This window comes from Orcinus orca, chromosome 4, assembly GCF_937001465.1.
Source record: "Orcinus orca chromosome 4, mOrcOrc1.1, whole genome shotgun sequence".
NCBI classification, from domain to species: Eukaryota; Metazoa; Chordata; class Mammalia; order Artiodactyla; family Delphinidae; genus Orcinus; species Orcinus orca.
The window spans coordinates 121,345,945-121,361,288 of record NC_064562.1 but is presented as its reverse complement, the minus strand read 5'-3'; the positions used below and the strand labels follow the sequence as shown (position 1 = coordinate 121,361,288).

At 39.4% G+C, this 15,344-nt stretch overlaps 1 protein-coding gene across 4 annotated transcripts in view; it reads right to left on the bottom strand.

Moving 5' to 3' along the window:
- NPNT (nephronectin) overlaps positions 1-15,344 on the bottom strand; it is a 76,164-nt gene that overhangs the window by 22,510 nt on the left and 38,310 nt on the right. For all 4 annotated transcript variants that reach the window (XM_004269607.3, XM_004269608.3, XM_033427807.2 and 1 more), the window contains 5 exons: positions 11,864-11,983; positions 10,178-10,297; positions 8,406-8,540; positions 7,942-8,064; positions 6,204-6,581 (listed from right to left, as the gene is read on the bottom strand). In XM_004269607.3, coding sequence (XP_004269655.1) covers positions 6,204-6,581; positions 7,942-8,064; positions 8,406-8,540; positions 10,178-10,297; positions 11,864-11,983 — 876 coding nt within the window. The remainder of the gene's footprint in view (positions 1-6,203; positions 6,582-7,941; positions 8,065-8,405; positions 8,541-10,177; positions 10,298-11,863; positions 11,984-15,344) is intronic.

The following is a 15,344-nucleotide window of genomic DNA, read 5'->3' as shown; positions in this document are numbered from 1 at the left end:
CAGAAACCATGCAAATGAGAGCCAATGGTAGAAGGCTATTCGATTTGTGGAGCATGGTCCCTGTAATTCTTAGTTCAGCCCAGCCTGACCTGAAGTGGGTTATAATAAACTCTAGTCCCAACAGTTAAATAAACCCAGTTAAATCCACTCAGGAAATGATGCACATTATATATACCTCTCCAAGAGGTTCACAGTGACCATTAGCATATTGAAAAGTCCCACACTTAACAAACCTATTTAAGCGGCTAAACCAAGGGTCTCTTAAATTTATTTGACCTCAGAACTTTTTTAGGCATACACTTGCATAATATTCCAGAGAACTAATGTTCTATGAAACACACTTTAAGAAGCACTGGTCTGTCCCATTAGTGAAGGAACAAGAATTTCATGCTATATCAGGTAACTTTAGTGTTGCTCAAATCACGCCTATAGAACTAGCCCTGAAAATACATCTGGTTATAATCCTGTTCACACAATCTGAAAAACCTAGGGTTCCTCAAGTTAAAATTATTTTTAAAACACGTTTAATATTTCATATCATACATAAAAAGTCATTTCCTTAATCATGTATTATTTAAATGCTCCTGGGACTTCCCTGGTGGTGCAGTGGTTAAGAATCTGCCTGCAATGCAGGGAACACGGGTTTGAGCCCTGGTCTGGGAAGATCCCACGTGCTGCGGAGCAACTAAGCCCATGCGCCACGTCTACTGAGCCTGTGCTCTAGAGCTGTGCGCCACAACTACTGAGCCCACACGCCATGACTACTGAAGCCCGTGTTCCTAGAGCCCATGCTCCGCGACAAGAGAAGCCACCACAATGAGAAGCCCGCGCACCACAACGAAGAGTAGCCCCCGCTCGCTGCAACTAGAGAAAGCCCGCTCACAGCAATGAAGACCCAGCGTGGCCAAAAATAAATAAAATAAATAATAAAAGTGTAATAGAAAAATTATTTGAGCTAGTTTCAGGAGCTAGGAAATATATACTTTGAAACATTATCATCGTTTTCCTTCTCACTAACTTTGACTTTTCAGATTTAATAATCCACTGAATAGAATATCAATCTCCAAAAACAAAGGGAGGAAAGGGAGAGAGAGAGAGAGAAAGATGGTGGAAGCACAATTAAAAACCTCCCCATATTATAAAAATAAGTCACAATCAGGAAAGAATATTTTTTATTTCTTAAATATAGATTTAATGCATTACTAAACTAGCTTGTGTATGGAAATTGATTACCTGATGATAATTTTTATTTTAAAATGTCAAGAGTGATTGATCTAATCATTCATTTCTATGTCCCACAAATAGTATTCAATTGCTGATTATGTGCCAGGCATTATTCTAGGTTCTTGAGATATACCAATGAGCAAAACCGAGAAAGACCCCTGCCCCTCAAAAAGCTTATATTCTAGTCAGAAGAGACAAAAAGAGACATTATAAATAAGTAAACAAGATAGTATATAGAAGGTGATAAATGCTATTTTTAAAAACAGTAGAGAGTTGTGAGATCACGTGTGCTGGCAGTGGCTGCAGAGGTCACAGTATTGAAGAGGGGGGGTCAGACTGGCCTCACTGGCAAGTTGAGATGTGCATGAAGAGGTGAGAAAATGAGACAAGCTGATAGCCGGAGGAAGAGTGTTCCAGAAAGAGGGAAGGGCTGGAGCAAAAATCCTAAGATGGGAGAAGCTGGAGGAACAGCGAGGAGGCTGGAGTGAAGTGAATGAGGGGAAGAGTGCTAGGAGATGTGATCTGAGGACTTTGGAAGCCGCCGGGAGGGCTTCTGTTCTCACTGAAGGAAGTGGGTGCTAATGCAGAGCTTTGAACAATGACATCTCGTTTAAGTTTTAAAAGATGACTCTGGCTGCTGGGTTGAGGAGAGACAGCAGAGGGACAAGGGTGGGAGCAGGCAGACCAGCTGAAAGGCCACCTCAGTACAGATCCGCGGGTCCTCACCCGTCATTCTCAAATCCAAAAGCTGCTTCCATAAACTCATTAGGTGGCAAATCTAACCTTCACTTAACCTAACTTAAATGGCTTTAGTAGCCAAATTAGTGTAAATATTCATGTTTCCCTGTAGAAACATTAATATGCTTCAGTGTGTGCTATACAGCAAATGCGCCTTATTACTTTTCTAAAATCTAAAAAAATGCTCTATTACGTATCTGGAAAAAGGATTTTGGACCTGTACACCAGGGGGAAGTATGGCCTGGGCCAGACTGGTAGCCCTGGCGATGGTGAGCAGTAGGCACACTTCAGATATAATTTGAAGCCAGGGCTGACAGGATTTCCATACAGCTTCAATGTGGGTATAAAAAGTAATTTAAAATGACTCCAAGTTTTTTGGCCTTAGCAATTGGTAGGATGGAGGTGCTATCTCCTGGGGTGGGAAAAGCTGTGGGTAGAATGTGTTTGGGGTGACGATCAGGAATGATTAGACAAGTTGAGCTTGAGACATGTATCTTCATCCAACTAGAGCAGTTAAACAGGCAGGTGATATACAAGTCTAGAGTTTGGGGAGAAGTCTGGGCTAGAGATGTACTTGTGGTATAATTGTTTTTCTTCCTTGATTTCCTTTTAGAATATCTTTATAGTCTTTTCTTGGGGGACAATACATACCTACACACACACACACACACACACACACACACACACACACACATCACAGAGGAAAGTTCTGTTTAACAACCTCTTCCATTAAACATATATATATCTTTCAATGTAAAGAAAAACACAACTGAAGTATGGGGCTATTTGGAGACTGCTCAACAGTGGCTGTAATTAACATCACCTGAAAATTCATGGAATGAGGAGAGCCAAAGTCTACTCAGACCAGTGGAGAACAAGGATGGCTTAAGAAATTATTATGCCAGAAATGAAGAAAACAGTCGATGAATAAATGGCGTTGAACTAAAATAGTGCTAAGGTTCCTTTCTGTTTTCACAATGAATAAATACTAGTTATTTGTTCTGAATTAAGAACAGAACCACTCTCTTATTTGGAATATATGCTAAAGTCTCCAGACAGCAAATTAAGAAGTGTCCAAAATAATCCTCATCCATGCTGACATGAACCAGCAGCTAGGGCTGAAGATGAAATGAGGGCGGAATTTAATTTTTGGCAGGAATATCCAGAGGCAGCAATGCTATCTGTGGCATGCAACAGCCTTGGCATGGAATCAAGGTACTTCTTTCCCAGGGCATGTCTTTAAGATCACACTCTCTTAGAACAAGTGCTCTCAAACATCATCGGAACTCCGTGTCTCCCCAGTTTCATCCTGCTAAATTCTGTTGGTGAACTTCAATGTTATTTATTTATTTATTTATTTATTGTGGTACGCGGGCCTCTCACTGTTGTGGCCTCTCCCGTTGCGGAGCACAGGCTCCGGACGCGCAGGCTCAGCGGCCATGGCTCACGGGCCCAGCCGCTCCGCGGCATGTGGGATCCTCCCGGACCGGGGCACGAACCCGCGTTCCCTGCATCAGCAGGCGGACTCTCAACCACTGCACCACCAGGGAAGCCCTTCAATGTTATTTTTAATTCGTATGTGTGTTGGTATAGAGAGGAATAATGGGAAGCAAGAGAAACTTTTAAAAAGAGAACACATTAAAAGGCTCAGAAAGAGGTCGAAAAATTACAAATTTTGTTCTGGTAATAAGGGAACAACCTCTTCCTCCTTCAGAACTTCTCCTTTACCTATAGCCTCTATCACCATTGGTGGTACCCAGTCACCCATTAAAAATCTGGAATCTTTAAATCCAACCTAGCTCCAGTTTAGATTTAACCACCAGCTTACAGTAAATACAAGGGGTAGCTGTCCAGTTTTTCTCATCAATCCTTGGCTCAAACTGCCAGTTTGTTGGCAGTTTATTGCACATGCTGTGCTGCTTCCTACACTTGTGCCTCTGTTGTGTGGTCCCTGTGAACTATAATGCCTCCCTTTTTTCATCCCCTTTGCCCCATTTCACTCAAGAAGCCTCCCCACTCCCCAAACTGTCCCTGGCCAAAGATGGGTTAGGCACCCTTTCTCTCTACCCCCATAATGTCCCACACAAATCTCTCCCACTAACACAGTACCACAGTTATCTTCGGGGCAACTGTCTTTTCCACCAGACTATAAGCTTTTCTGTTTTACCTTTGTAAGCCCAATGCCTAATATAGGGCCTGGCATTCTAAAACACACTAAAAATGTTTACTGATTGAATGAATGAACACTCAGATTAAAAGTTACATGGCACGTGCTATATTAAGCTCCCCATCTCTAAGAGTTTTCAAGTAAATATGAATATGTTAGAATTCTCATACTGGATAGAAGCTGTGATCTACTATATAACTTTGTGATACTCCTTCCATTTCTATTCACATTCTTATTTGCCCAACTGACTGGCTTCTATATAGCTCTTTACAATATTTCACAATAGGAATATATAACTTACACTTTGTATCTATGAGTTTTATTCTTATTCAAGCCATGGCCTGTGGTTGAAATGCCATCATAAAAAGCTTATTAAAAATGTGCTAACACAAAAGACCCCAAATAGCCAAAGCAATCCTGAGAAAGAAGAACAAAGTGGTAGGCATCACACTTCCTGATTTCAAGCTATACTAAAAAGATATAGTCATCAAAGAGTATTGTACTGGCATAAAAACAGACACATAGACCAATGGAACAAAATCAAGAGCCCAGAAATAAACCTAAGCACATGCGGTCAAATAATATTTGACAAGGGAGCCAAGAATACTCAAGGGAGAAAATTCAGTCTCTTCATACATGGTGCTGGAAAAATTGGATAGCCACATGCAAAAGAATGAATCTAGACCCTAAACTTACACCACTCACAAAAATTAGCTCAAAATGAATTAAAGACTTGAACATAAGACCTGGAACCACAAAACTCCTAGAAGAAAACGTAGGAAGAAAGCTCCTTGACATGGGTCTTGGCAATGATTTTTTGATATGACACCTAAAGTACAAGCAATAAAATCATAAGTGGGATGACGTCAAACTAAAAAGCTTCTGCACAGCAAAAGAAACCATCAACAAAATGAAAAGACAACCTATGGAATGGGAAAAAATGTTTGCCAATCATGTATCTGGCAAGGGGTTAACATCTAAAATATACAGGGAACTCATACCACTTAATAGCAAAAAATCCAATAATCCAGTTAAAAAGTGGGCAAAGGACCTGAACAGGCATTTGTCCAAAGAAGATATACTAAATGGCCAGCAGATACATGAAAAGATGCTCAGCATCATTAATTATTAGGGAATGCAAATCAAAACCACAATGAGATATCACCTCATACCTGTTAGAATGGCTGTTTACCAAAAGGACAAGAGATAACAAGTGGGTGAGGGTGTGGAGATAAGGGAACCCTGATGCGCTGTTGGTGGGATTTTAAGCCGGTGCAGCCACTATGGAAAACAGTATGGAGGTTCCACAAAAAACTGAAAACAGAACTACCATATGATCCAGCAATCCTAGTTCTGGGAATATATCCAAAGGAAATAAAAACACTATGCGTAAGAGATATCTGCACCTCTTCGTTCACAGCATTATTTACAATAGCCAAGACATGGAAACAACCTAAGTGTCCACTGACAGATGAATGAAGAAATTGTGGTATATATAAACATATCTACAGTGTAATATTAGTGAGCCGTAACAATGAGAAGATCCTGCCATCTGAGACAACATGGATGGACCTTGAGGATAGAATGCTAAGTGAAATAAATCTGACAGAGAAAGGAAATACTGTACATGACCTCACTTACATGTGGACTGTTAAAAGAAAACAAACTAATAGAAAAAGGGATCAGATTTGTGGTTACTAGAGGTGGGAAGGGAAAACAGGATGAAGGTGGTCAAAAGGTACAAATCCAGTTATAAGATACACTAGTACCGGGGATGTAGCATACAACAATATACACAACAACGACTATAGTTATACCTGCTGTATAACTTATATGGAAGTTGTTAAGACAGTAAGTCCTAAGAGTTCCCATACCAAAGAAAAAAAATGTGTTTTCCTTTTTCTTCTATTTTGTATCTACGTGAAATGATGGATGTTAACTAAACATACTGTGGTAATCATTTCATGATACGGATAAGCCAAACCACAAACGTATACGGTGCTGTATGTCAATTACATCTCAATAAAACTGGGAAAAAAACCCTCAAAAAAATGTGGTAACGTTTATGACTCACTGAACACATCTCCTCGGGGTTTCTGAGGCTCTGTCTGTATCCTGTTGTCAACTGTAATCCTTCTTGGAGACACAGTGGCAACTGGTGCTACACTTGTCAGGCTGGTGGTTGGTCCTCCTGGGGCTGCTGCTGGTGGAGGTGTTCTGAGTTCTGTGGGTGGGGCAGGCTGTGGCGCTGGCTTCAGGGCAGGTCTTGCTGTTGGCTCAGAGGTGGGCCTGCTGGTAATGACAGCAGGTACATAGGGTGTCTTCAGAGGCCACCTAGTACTTCTGACATCAGGGATCCAATTACTGTGTCCTCCATCGCCCCTTGAAATGGTACCATTTTCCTTTGGTACATGAATTGGACCTGAAGGTTCAATCATGACTTTTGGAATATCTAAAACAGTAAATGTATTTAAATTAGTGTACAACCCTCTCACCTTAAGAAGTAAAATATCAAATTGTAAAAAACAAACACATCAAAATACCTCATGCCAACTGGCTTACTTTTCACATTGAGAATACTCCCCTACTGTTAAGTCAGGCTGTTTTCCAAAAAAAATTAGTATGTGTGTGTATATGTAATATATACACATATATATTCATACACACATATATCTATTTGGTGGATATACACAAAAATTATATTGTTTTTCTGTAATGAAATGTATCATCTGAAACATAAAATGTTTTAAGTATTTGTAAAGTGGAAAGAGAAGAATCAATGAGATTTTTAAATGCAGAGATATTTTAAAATTTTAAAATATGAGAAATGTATATTTAGAGTCTATGTTATGTGTCTCCATGGTATGTGTATATTATAAAATCATGTTTAGAATTGTCTGAAGACTAATAGTTTTCCCTTCCACACTTTATATAAATTAAATTCACACAAATACATTTACATTAAATGTTCTACTCACTGTTTTATATTTGGTTTTCCTTCCCCTTTACTAATTTATACAATTGCTTTTTAAAAAAAAATTTCAGAGGTCACCAAGATCACCTGTGGAAACTCTGTCCTTGATTGCATTCACCGAAAGGAATTAATATTTAATCTTCTTGTAAGCATATATTCCAGACTGGGAGTATAACTACATGACCCTTCAAAAATCCTTTAATCCTCATGATTTTATGCCCCATGATTTTCAGTAAATATTTTACTCCAGAAATTTAAAAAATGATCTATCGTTGCATGAAATGTATGCTAAATTGTGGCCTGTGGTTTGTGAAACTTTCATCTTGGAGGGTACTTTTTTAATGTTTATCTACTGACATACATAGCCATACTACAAATAGAGCTTATAAAAATTTAAAAAGCAAAACAGTTCTGAATGTAGAGAAAATAAATATGGAAATGATTTTTTAAGAGCAGAATTGGAGGCATAAAACAGAGGAAAGAATATATTCAGATTATCCCACTATTATAATCTAATGTTAATGACAAACATAGATTTAAAATCAAATTCTCAAGGAGGGCTCTATAATTTCGTACCAGCTAAGGAGAAGCTACTGAGAGAGTTTAGTCAAGGAACTGAATGCTTTTAAGATTAGAATGTATTACTGAGTCTTTAATTTTTAAAAATTACTGAGCAAGTGATTTTATTGTTTGTGGAAATCACGGACTAGTATTACTAGATATGAAAAGTGATATTCGTTTGATAATTAATCTTGTTCCTTATCTTTCCTAGTAATGGCCTTTGGGTAATCTTGTACTTCCTGCTGGAATTTGGAGCTGGGAGACAAGCATGACTCACAAACACAATTCAGTCCGTCGCCCTGGTATCCGTCTTTACATTTACACTTGTAGGACCCGTGTACGTTGTAACATCGAGCAAAGGTGCTGCATTGATACTGACCAAGGGAGCATTCATCTATATCTGCATCAGGAAGTAGGAAAAGAAGAGGTTTATTTGGGAGATAAATATGATTACACATAAAAGAAATATGATTATTTTATGATAAATATGACACCAAAAATACACAGTTTCAAATAAAATTTTTTTTTTTGCAATGTGAAGGTTCACATAAAATTGGCAGATAAAGAGAAGAAATAAAGTAGTGTGCGCCCAGAACTGCTAGTGTTTGAGTTTCACTTCTGTTTGTTTAATTTAATGCCAGTACCCTCCCCTGCCCTTGACATCCCAGTCATCACCATAATTAAGAGACCTTTCCGCTCCACAGGAAAAAACAACACAAAGCAAGGGCTGGGGTTCATTACCGTGACATTGGTATTTGCCTCCAATGTACATGAGGTCGAAGCCTTTATGACATTTGCAGATGTAACTCCCAAAAGTGTTGACACACTGCCTGTATCTAGGGCAGGAGGCTCTTCCAGTAGCACATTCATCAATGTCTAGAAACATAAGCCAATGCGTCTTAGGAAGGGCAACAGCACGTTCAGACGGAGGAGCTTTTAAAATACACTACTATCTGCAAATGGTTGTGCGCACGTAGTGGCTCATCATAAATGTTATCCAGCTGGTTGCCCTGACAGGCAACATAAATCCCATATCTCCAAATTTCAACTCATCCTTCCAAGCCAAGCCGTCCTCCTCTTGTACCATATCTCAGCATGTACTGCACCTGTATCCCCCCCCCAGTTGCTTCAACTAGAAACATGAGTCATCCTTGACAACCATATTTCCCTTAACCTCAGCTGATTCTACCTCTCACAAATTCTTTGAACTCATTTACTCTGCTCTTCACCCACTGCCTTTACCCTAGCCCAAGCCACCATCTCCCAGGATAGACTATTCCAAGAGCCTCCAAACTGGCCTTTTCCCTGCCAATCTTAGCCTCTCCAAAGCATTCCCACTCAACTGTCAACAAATGATTTTATCAAGACATAAGAAGGGATTGTTCCCATGCTCAAAACTCTCAACTGTTTCTACTTGCTTTCTGAATTCATTCCTCATTCCTCATCACGTCTTTGACGACCTTGTAATAAACAGTCCTCACCCACCTCACTGGCTGTATCTCAAGCCACCCCCCACCCCATACTCTGTACTTAAGGATATGGTTTTCTTTCTTTCAGAACCTCAAACAGACCAACCTCTCTTTCACTGCAGTGCTCTGCAACGTGTTCACCAGCTTGGCTGATTCTTCCTGTGGCCAATGGTCCATGTCTAACTTCAGGGCTTTCCTTGACCATTATTTTCTAAAATAGATCCTTTTTGTTTTTTACTCCCTTAGTTATTCATATTAACACTTGGCATTGTTTGTAATTTTACTGAATATTTCTTTCTTTTCTGCCTCTTCCAGAGGACTGAAATCTTGTCTGCTTTGTCCATTACTCTATATCCTAGCACTTAGCACAGTGCCTGGTATATAGAAAATACTCAGTAAATATCTCTTGAGCCCCCAAATACCTCCATTCATTCAGTGCTTACTACATGTGAGGTACCGTGCTAAGCTCTTTGCGTTCATGATCTCATTCAATCCTCACAAGGACATTACTCCCATTTTAAAGATGAGAAGACTGAAGCGCCAAGAAAGGAAGCCTCTTACCTAAGGTTACATATCAAGTCTATGGCAGAGCCAGGTTTAAAATCAAAGCCCAGACTCTTAACCACAATCTTTTACTGCCTTCCTAATTTACAGGGGGGAAAAAAAAAACCTAACCCTTTAGTGCAATACATACAGTCTAGCCCTGTCTACCAGCTCAGCTTCAATACTCATTGCCTCTTACGTCCTAGAAATACTGAGCTCTTCTTGTTCCCTGAATATTATGCTCCCTCTAAACTTCGATGCCTTTGCACGTGTGGTTTCCTCTGCCTGAAGCTTCCTCCTGTCCCTCATTTTTTTTTGGAAACAAAGTTTCCACGGTCTTTTCACAGAGAGAGGTCCCCTTCTGAGACATCTGATATTGTCTAAAGGATAGCTAATTACCTGATGTTAAGTAACTGCCCTTTTTCCTTCCTGCCATCACATTTCACTTTCTTCCTTACCCTAGAGAGACTGCTGATAGAGATGCTTGATTTTACAACTCACCCACACAGGTCCTCCCATCAGGAGCCAGCCGTAAGCCAGGAGAGGGGCACTGGCACCGAATTTGTCCTTTGACAACATCACAGCCATACTGACAGTTTGCCATGGAGCACGTCAGGGCACCTGGAAAGACAGTGACTGTCTGAGAGAGGCAGAGGGCATACTCTGTACCTAATATAACTATGTTTTCTACTTGTCCTGAAATCAGTGACACTGAATCAACAATGCAGATGAAAAGGGCTTAGTTCTCCAACAGTCTAAAGAAAGTCAAAAATAGGAGGAAGAACACAAAGACCTTCTTCCCTCAGGGATAATTAAGAAGGGAACCAGCTCTGTTAGCATCTGGGGAAGACCTTTAATGTATTTGAAGAAATAGCAGACAAATGTAAAACTTTATCTCAGAGAGATTATCTGGAAGCTTTTCCAGTGGCCAAGGAAATTGGAGCATTGAGGTATTTTTCCAGATTACTCATGTTAAGTGCTGGTCTTAACTAAGGCATCCAAGTAACTGTCTCAACCATCCATTAAACTTCTCCAGGCACAGCAGATTTCCCACTGAGTTGTACAATGTTAGAGGATTCTAGCATCACTGCCACATGTTAATAAACATGAACTCACCTTATTGCAAAAAGTTCCATGCTAAATATGCAATGATAAATAAAATTAGCTAACCTTTTTTATTTTATAAAATGCAACCCAGTTAGGGAGAGACAACTGATAATTAACTGATTGATAATTAACCAATTTAACTGACAGTTCAGTAAAATTAAAAATCAAGTCATCAATTGTTGGATATCATAGAACCACAATCTCAATTCAATGTTCAGCCTGCAGAGAATTTCAGGCCATTGTCTGTTTTATAAACACATCAAAATGATAGTAGGAAACACCATCCATTTCTTTCTTACAAAGACACACATGAAATCTACTTTTATGTTATTATAATCATTTTTTAAAATTTGAAGTAGGTTTTTTTTTAAGAAAAAAACTTAGTCTTCAGACTACTATAAAGAAATGTAAAAATGAAGTGAGGGGCTTCCCTGGCGGCACAGTGGTTGAGAGTCCGCCTGCCGATGCAGCGGACACGGGTTCGTGCCCCGGCCCGGGAAGATCCCACATGCCGCAGAGCGGCTGGGCCCGTGAGCCGTGGCCGCTGAGCCTGCGCGTCCGGGGCCTGTGCTCCGCAACGGGAAAGGCCACAACAGTGAGAGGCCCGTGTACCGCAAAAAAAAAAAAAAAAAAAAAAATGAAGTGAGGAGGTACTTATGGACGGTTTATACTCAATCACCAGGCTGGATGGATTCTCTACCAGCAAATAATTTAGTGTCCATCCTTACCAAGAGCACAATAGCCCTCAAATGGTCACCAATGTTCTTTTTCTACATGGAATAGTTCTATGCCCAGATAGAAGACAAGCAGAAAAGTGCTAGGAAAAACGTTAGAAAATACATTAGTTTTGTGAGTCTTGTTCTAAAGACCATTTCCGAATCAATTTAACATTGGCACCCCTGACAAAAGAATGTTAGACATCTACAATGGGCAACTCTTATTTTGATTTTCCATTCCTTAGGCACACATACAAACACGTGCTCACATCCTGTTTAGGAGGAGGGCTAGGAGGCCACTTTTCACACACTCCCAGAGCACAGCATGAAGTCAAGCCCAAAGCAGTTAAGATTCTTGACATACTTGAGCAGGATCCATCCGGCATAAGCATGTATCCGTTGAGACAGTAGCACTTGTAGCTGCCGTAAGTATTCATGCACCTGTGCTTGCAGGGCCGCGGCTTCAGGCCACACTCGTTTAAATCTGAAAAGAATGGGGGTTGAAGCAGAAATTTGACAAAGCCTCAACATTAAAGCAAACCACTGAAAATGCTTCTCTATTCCGAAGAATGAAGAAGAGGAGTCAGTCAAGCTATAGTAACCAGCCATTTACATAAGAGACAGAGTCTGTTCACAGTGTCTTCGTTTTAATGCTGGTTACACTGGGGGCCACCAGGAGTTTCCTATCAGAGGTGACCGAAAGCCTTATAATAATGGAAGGCCGTGTGAATTTCTGAAGCTTAAGTAATGTAGTGCATGTGATCTCTGTTTACAAAGGACAGTTGGGAAGATTCCCCTCACAGACACGTGGCTTATCCTCCCTAGAAAGAGCAGAGCACAAACCATCTTTCTGACTCCAGAACCTCAAAATATCTGGGTGATACTACTAGATTCACTCCTGACAATGTGATCTTCCTATTTCAATTTCTTCCTGTCTCTGTTTAAAGAACATACTGTGTGAGCCTATCTTAGTTTACAGAAAGTACATGGATTTTTAACACTAGACTGCTTTGACCTTCCCAAAGAAAAGCTCTTTTTTTCAGAGGATAGAAGCTCATTGAATTAGAGTGATCAATACTGAGGTTCCTCTTGTTCAATCTTATAAAGTGTATATTGATCTCAGATTAAAGAAGAAATGTCAGTCTCCTACTTTAGTAAAGCATTTGAGTCACAAAATAAACTTAAAAAAAAAAAAAAAGACCCTCCAACATCATAGTTTCATTCATTCTGCAGTTAGGAAGGGCATAAAGAAATACTAGTGGATAATAGATAATAGATTATCATTATGTATTTCACGTTTATTGGTTTAAATATCAATATGAAGTGAGTAAATAAACTTGAGAATTTTCCAACTCAAGTTGAACACTGCCTCAAGTGAAAATAAATCTCATAATGACAAATATACACTGAAACAGTAATGTCCAAAATATAGACTTCATTAAGAAGAAATGACATGTTTATTTTGTCTGCACGGCCAGCGTAAGTACCTGATTAGCATAATTTAATTATCTACTAATCCATGTCGTCAAATCAGAAATAAGGATATATCTAGTTGCAAGTTGTTTTCAAATCTAACCAAATTTAAATCTTGCCAACTTGGCCTTTTTTCTAACCTTCACACAACTGTAAGCAGATCTGCAGCTGGGTGAAGCCTGCCGAGGTTACATAAATAAACCAGACGCCTTCATCATCTCCTATGCTTTCTTTAATTTTAAACGTCATACTCTCTTGCCCAGTCAAGGGTATTCACTTCACTTCTCATATTCTTCTACCTTGTATTTTAATATTTATTAAAAATTAGAGTCAGGGAATCTTTTCTCATGTTCTAAGAGGAGTTAATTATCATGCCTAATATGTCCCTGCAGATTCACATCTGGCTTTGAAAAATCCCTGATTGACATTATAGTAAATAGTATTTAAATCTGAATATATTGTTAGAGAAAGGCTTTGTGTTTTAAATATTCTTTTGTACTTAAGTAGAAATATAACAGAATAGTACAACAAATAACAGAGTAAGACTGAATCCTGTACCTCAAGGGTAGGATACTGATGGATATAAAATGTGTCAATTAAGAACCCTTAAGTTTATTCTTAACAAGCTTCAGAAACTTCCGTGTGTTCCTGATGGGAACTGGTTAGATATTTATAGCTCCAGGCAGCTCCCATACAAGGTGTATTTACGCTGATGGAAATTTCTTCAGACACTATGGCCATGAACTAAAGCTGAGGCCACTCCAGTCTTGGCTGATAAAGGGCCCCTTAGGATGGCTATGAGAGTCTTTATGATCCAGACTGGGGTTGCTGGTGGTCTTCAATCCAAATTTATCTTTCCCTTCCCATAAGCAAAAGCACTTTGGGGTTAAGAATCATGAAACTGAAAGGAAATGTAAAATCGATAAGATGTCATAATTCCAATAAAAAGACCCAAACCAACCTGAGAATCACCTATGAAATATGGAAATGGAAATAAACAGGCAGCATTCAGTGGGCAAATGTAGAGATGCTTGTTGGCTATTTTACTATTAATAAACTGACACGTAAGTATCCAGATAGGCTGAAAGCAATTTGAGAAAGCCGCACTCTAACAGTCGGTGACGGGCTGGATGACACTCCCTAATAGTTAGCTGGCTGCTGCCGAGGTCCCCCGTGACTGCTACCATTGCCACCGACCACACGCATGTGTCTCCTAAAAACTTCCCACTGACCCTTACAAAACCACTGCAGAAACGATGAAATAGGATTCCATAATAGTCAGCAATGATCAATTTTTACCAAATATCAGAACTTTGATAAAGCAGGAAGCTTCAAAAGATTAAAAGCATCTGGTGTTCTGGTGATGAACTTTTTCCTCAATTTTCTAGTCTATGATTATTATACCTTATTTTCTTACTGACCAAATGCCTTATAAAATTGAGTTAATACTTGCTGCTTCCAAAATGTCTTGGATTATAGACCTAGTGACAGTTTTATTACTATCAGATTAAGGCAGAAATTCAAAAATGACACTTCCAATTTATAGTAAATGCTCCTATAATAATAAGCAAAATGTAGAGAACAATTACTCTTGATCTCACTTTCTCAAATCAATCTTAAAAGTTGATAAGAGAATGTAGGAAGAAAACTTTAGTGTCTTTATTTTAAATTTACTTAAATCTTGCTCTTTTTTCTAGAAGTTTGTGATGTAACATACCCTATAAGGAAAATCTATGATAAAAAACTAATGAATTCGGCCTTCCCTGGTGGCGCAGTGGTTGAGAGTCCACCTGCCGATGCAGGGGACACAGGTTCATGCCCTGGTCCGGGAGGATCCCACACGCCGCGGAGCGGCTGTGCCCATGAGCCATGGCCGCTGAGCCTGCGCGTCCGGAGCCTGTGCTCCGCAACGGGAGAGGCCACAACAGTGAGAGGCCTGTGTACCGCAAACAAACAAACAAACAAAACTAATGAATTCTATCATGTACCTATCTTACATCAAGGACAGACTTTACAATTAAACCACTTATATTCAAATGCTTAAATTGTTGTATATACAATTCTTAAAGAGCATCTATTCCAGTCAGGAGTATATTTTAGCAAGTTGGTGAATTCAGGAGCTTGGGTTGGGAGAGAAGGGGAAGGGGCTGGTTCAGAACAAAAAATGCAAGCTGCGCAGCATTATAATTACACTTCAGGAAGAAAAAAGAATCAGAAATTTTATTAGCATGCAGACACTGAAAAGTGCTTGAAAATCTGGAAGAGATTAATTGATATGATAACCCAATGGATTTTTAAGGAAAATAATCTTTCATTCATTTAATGTAATTTAGACCATTTTTTTTCCCTTTGCGGCTTAAACTGTGCAATGT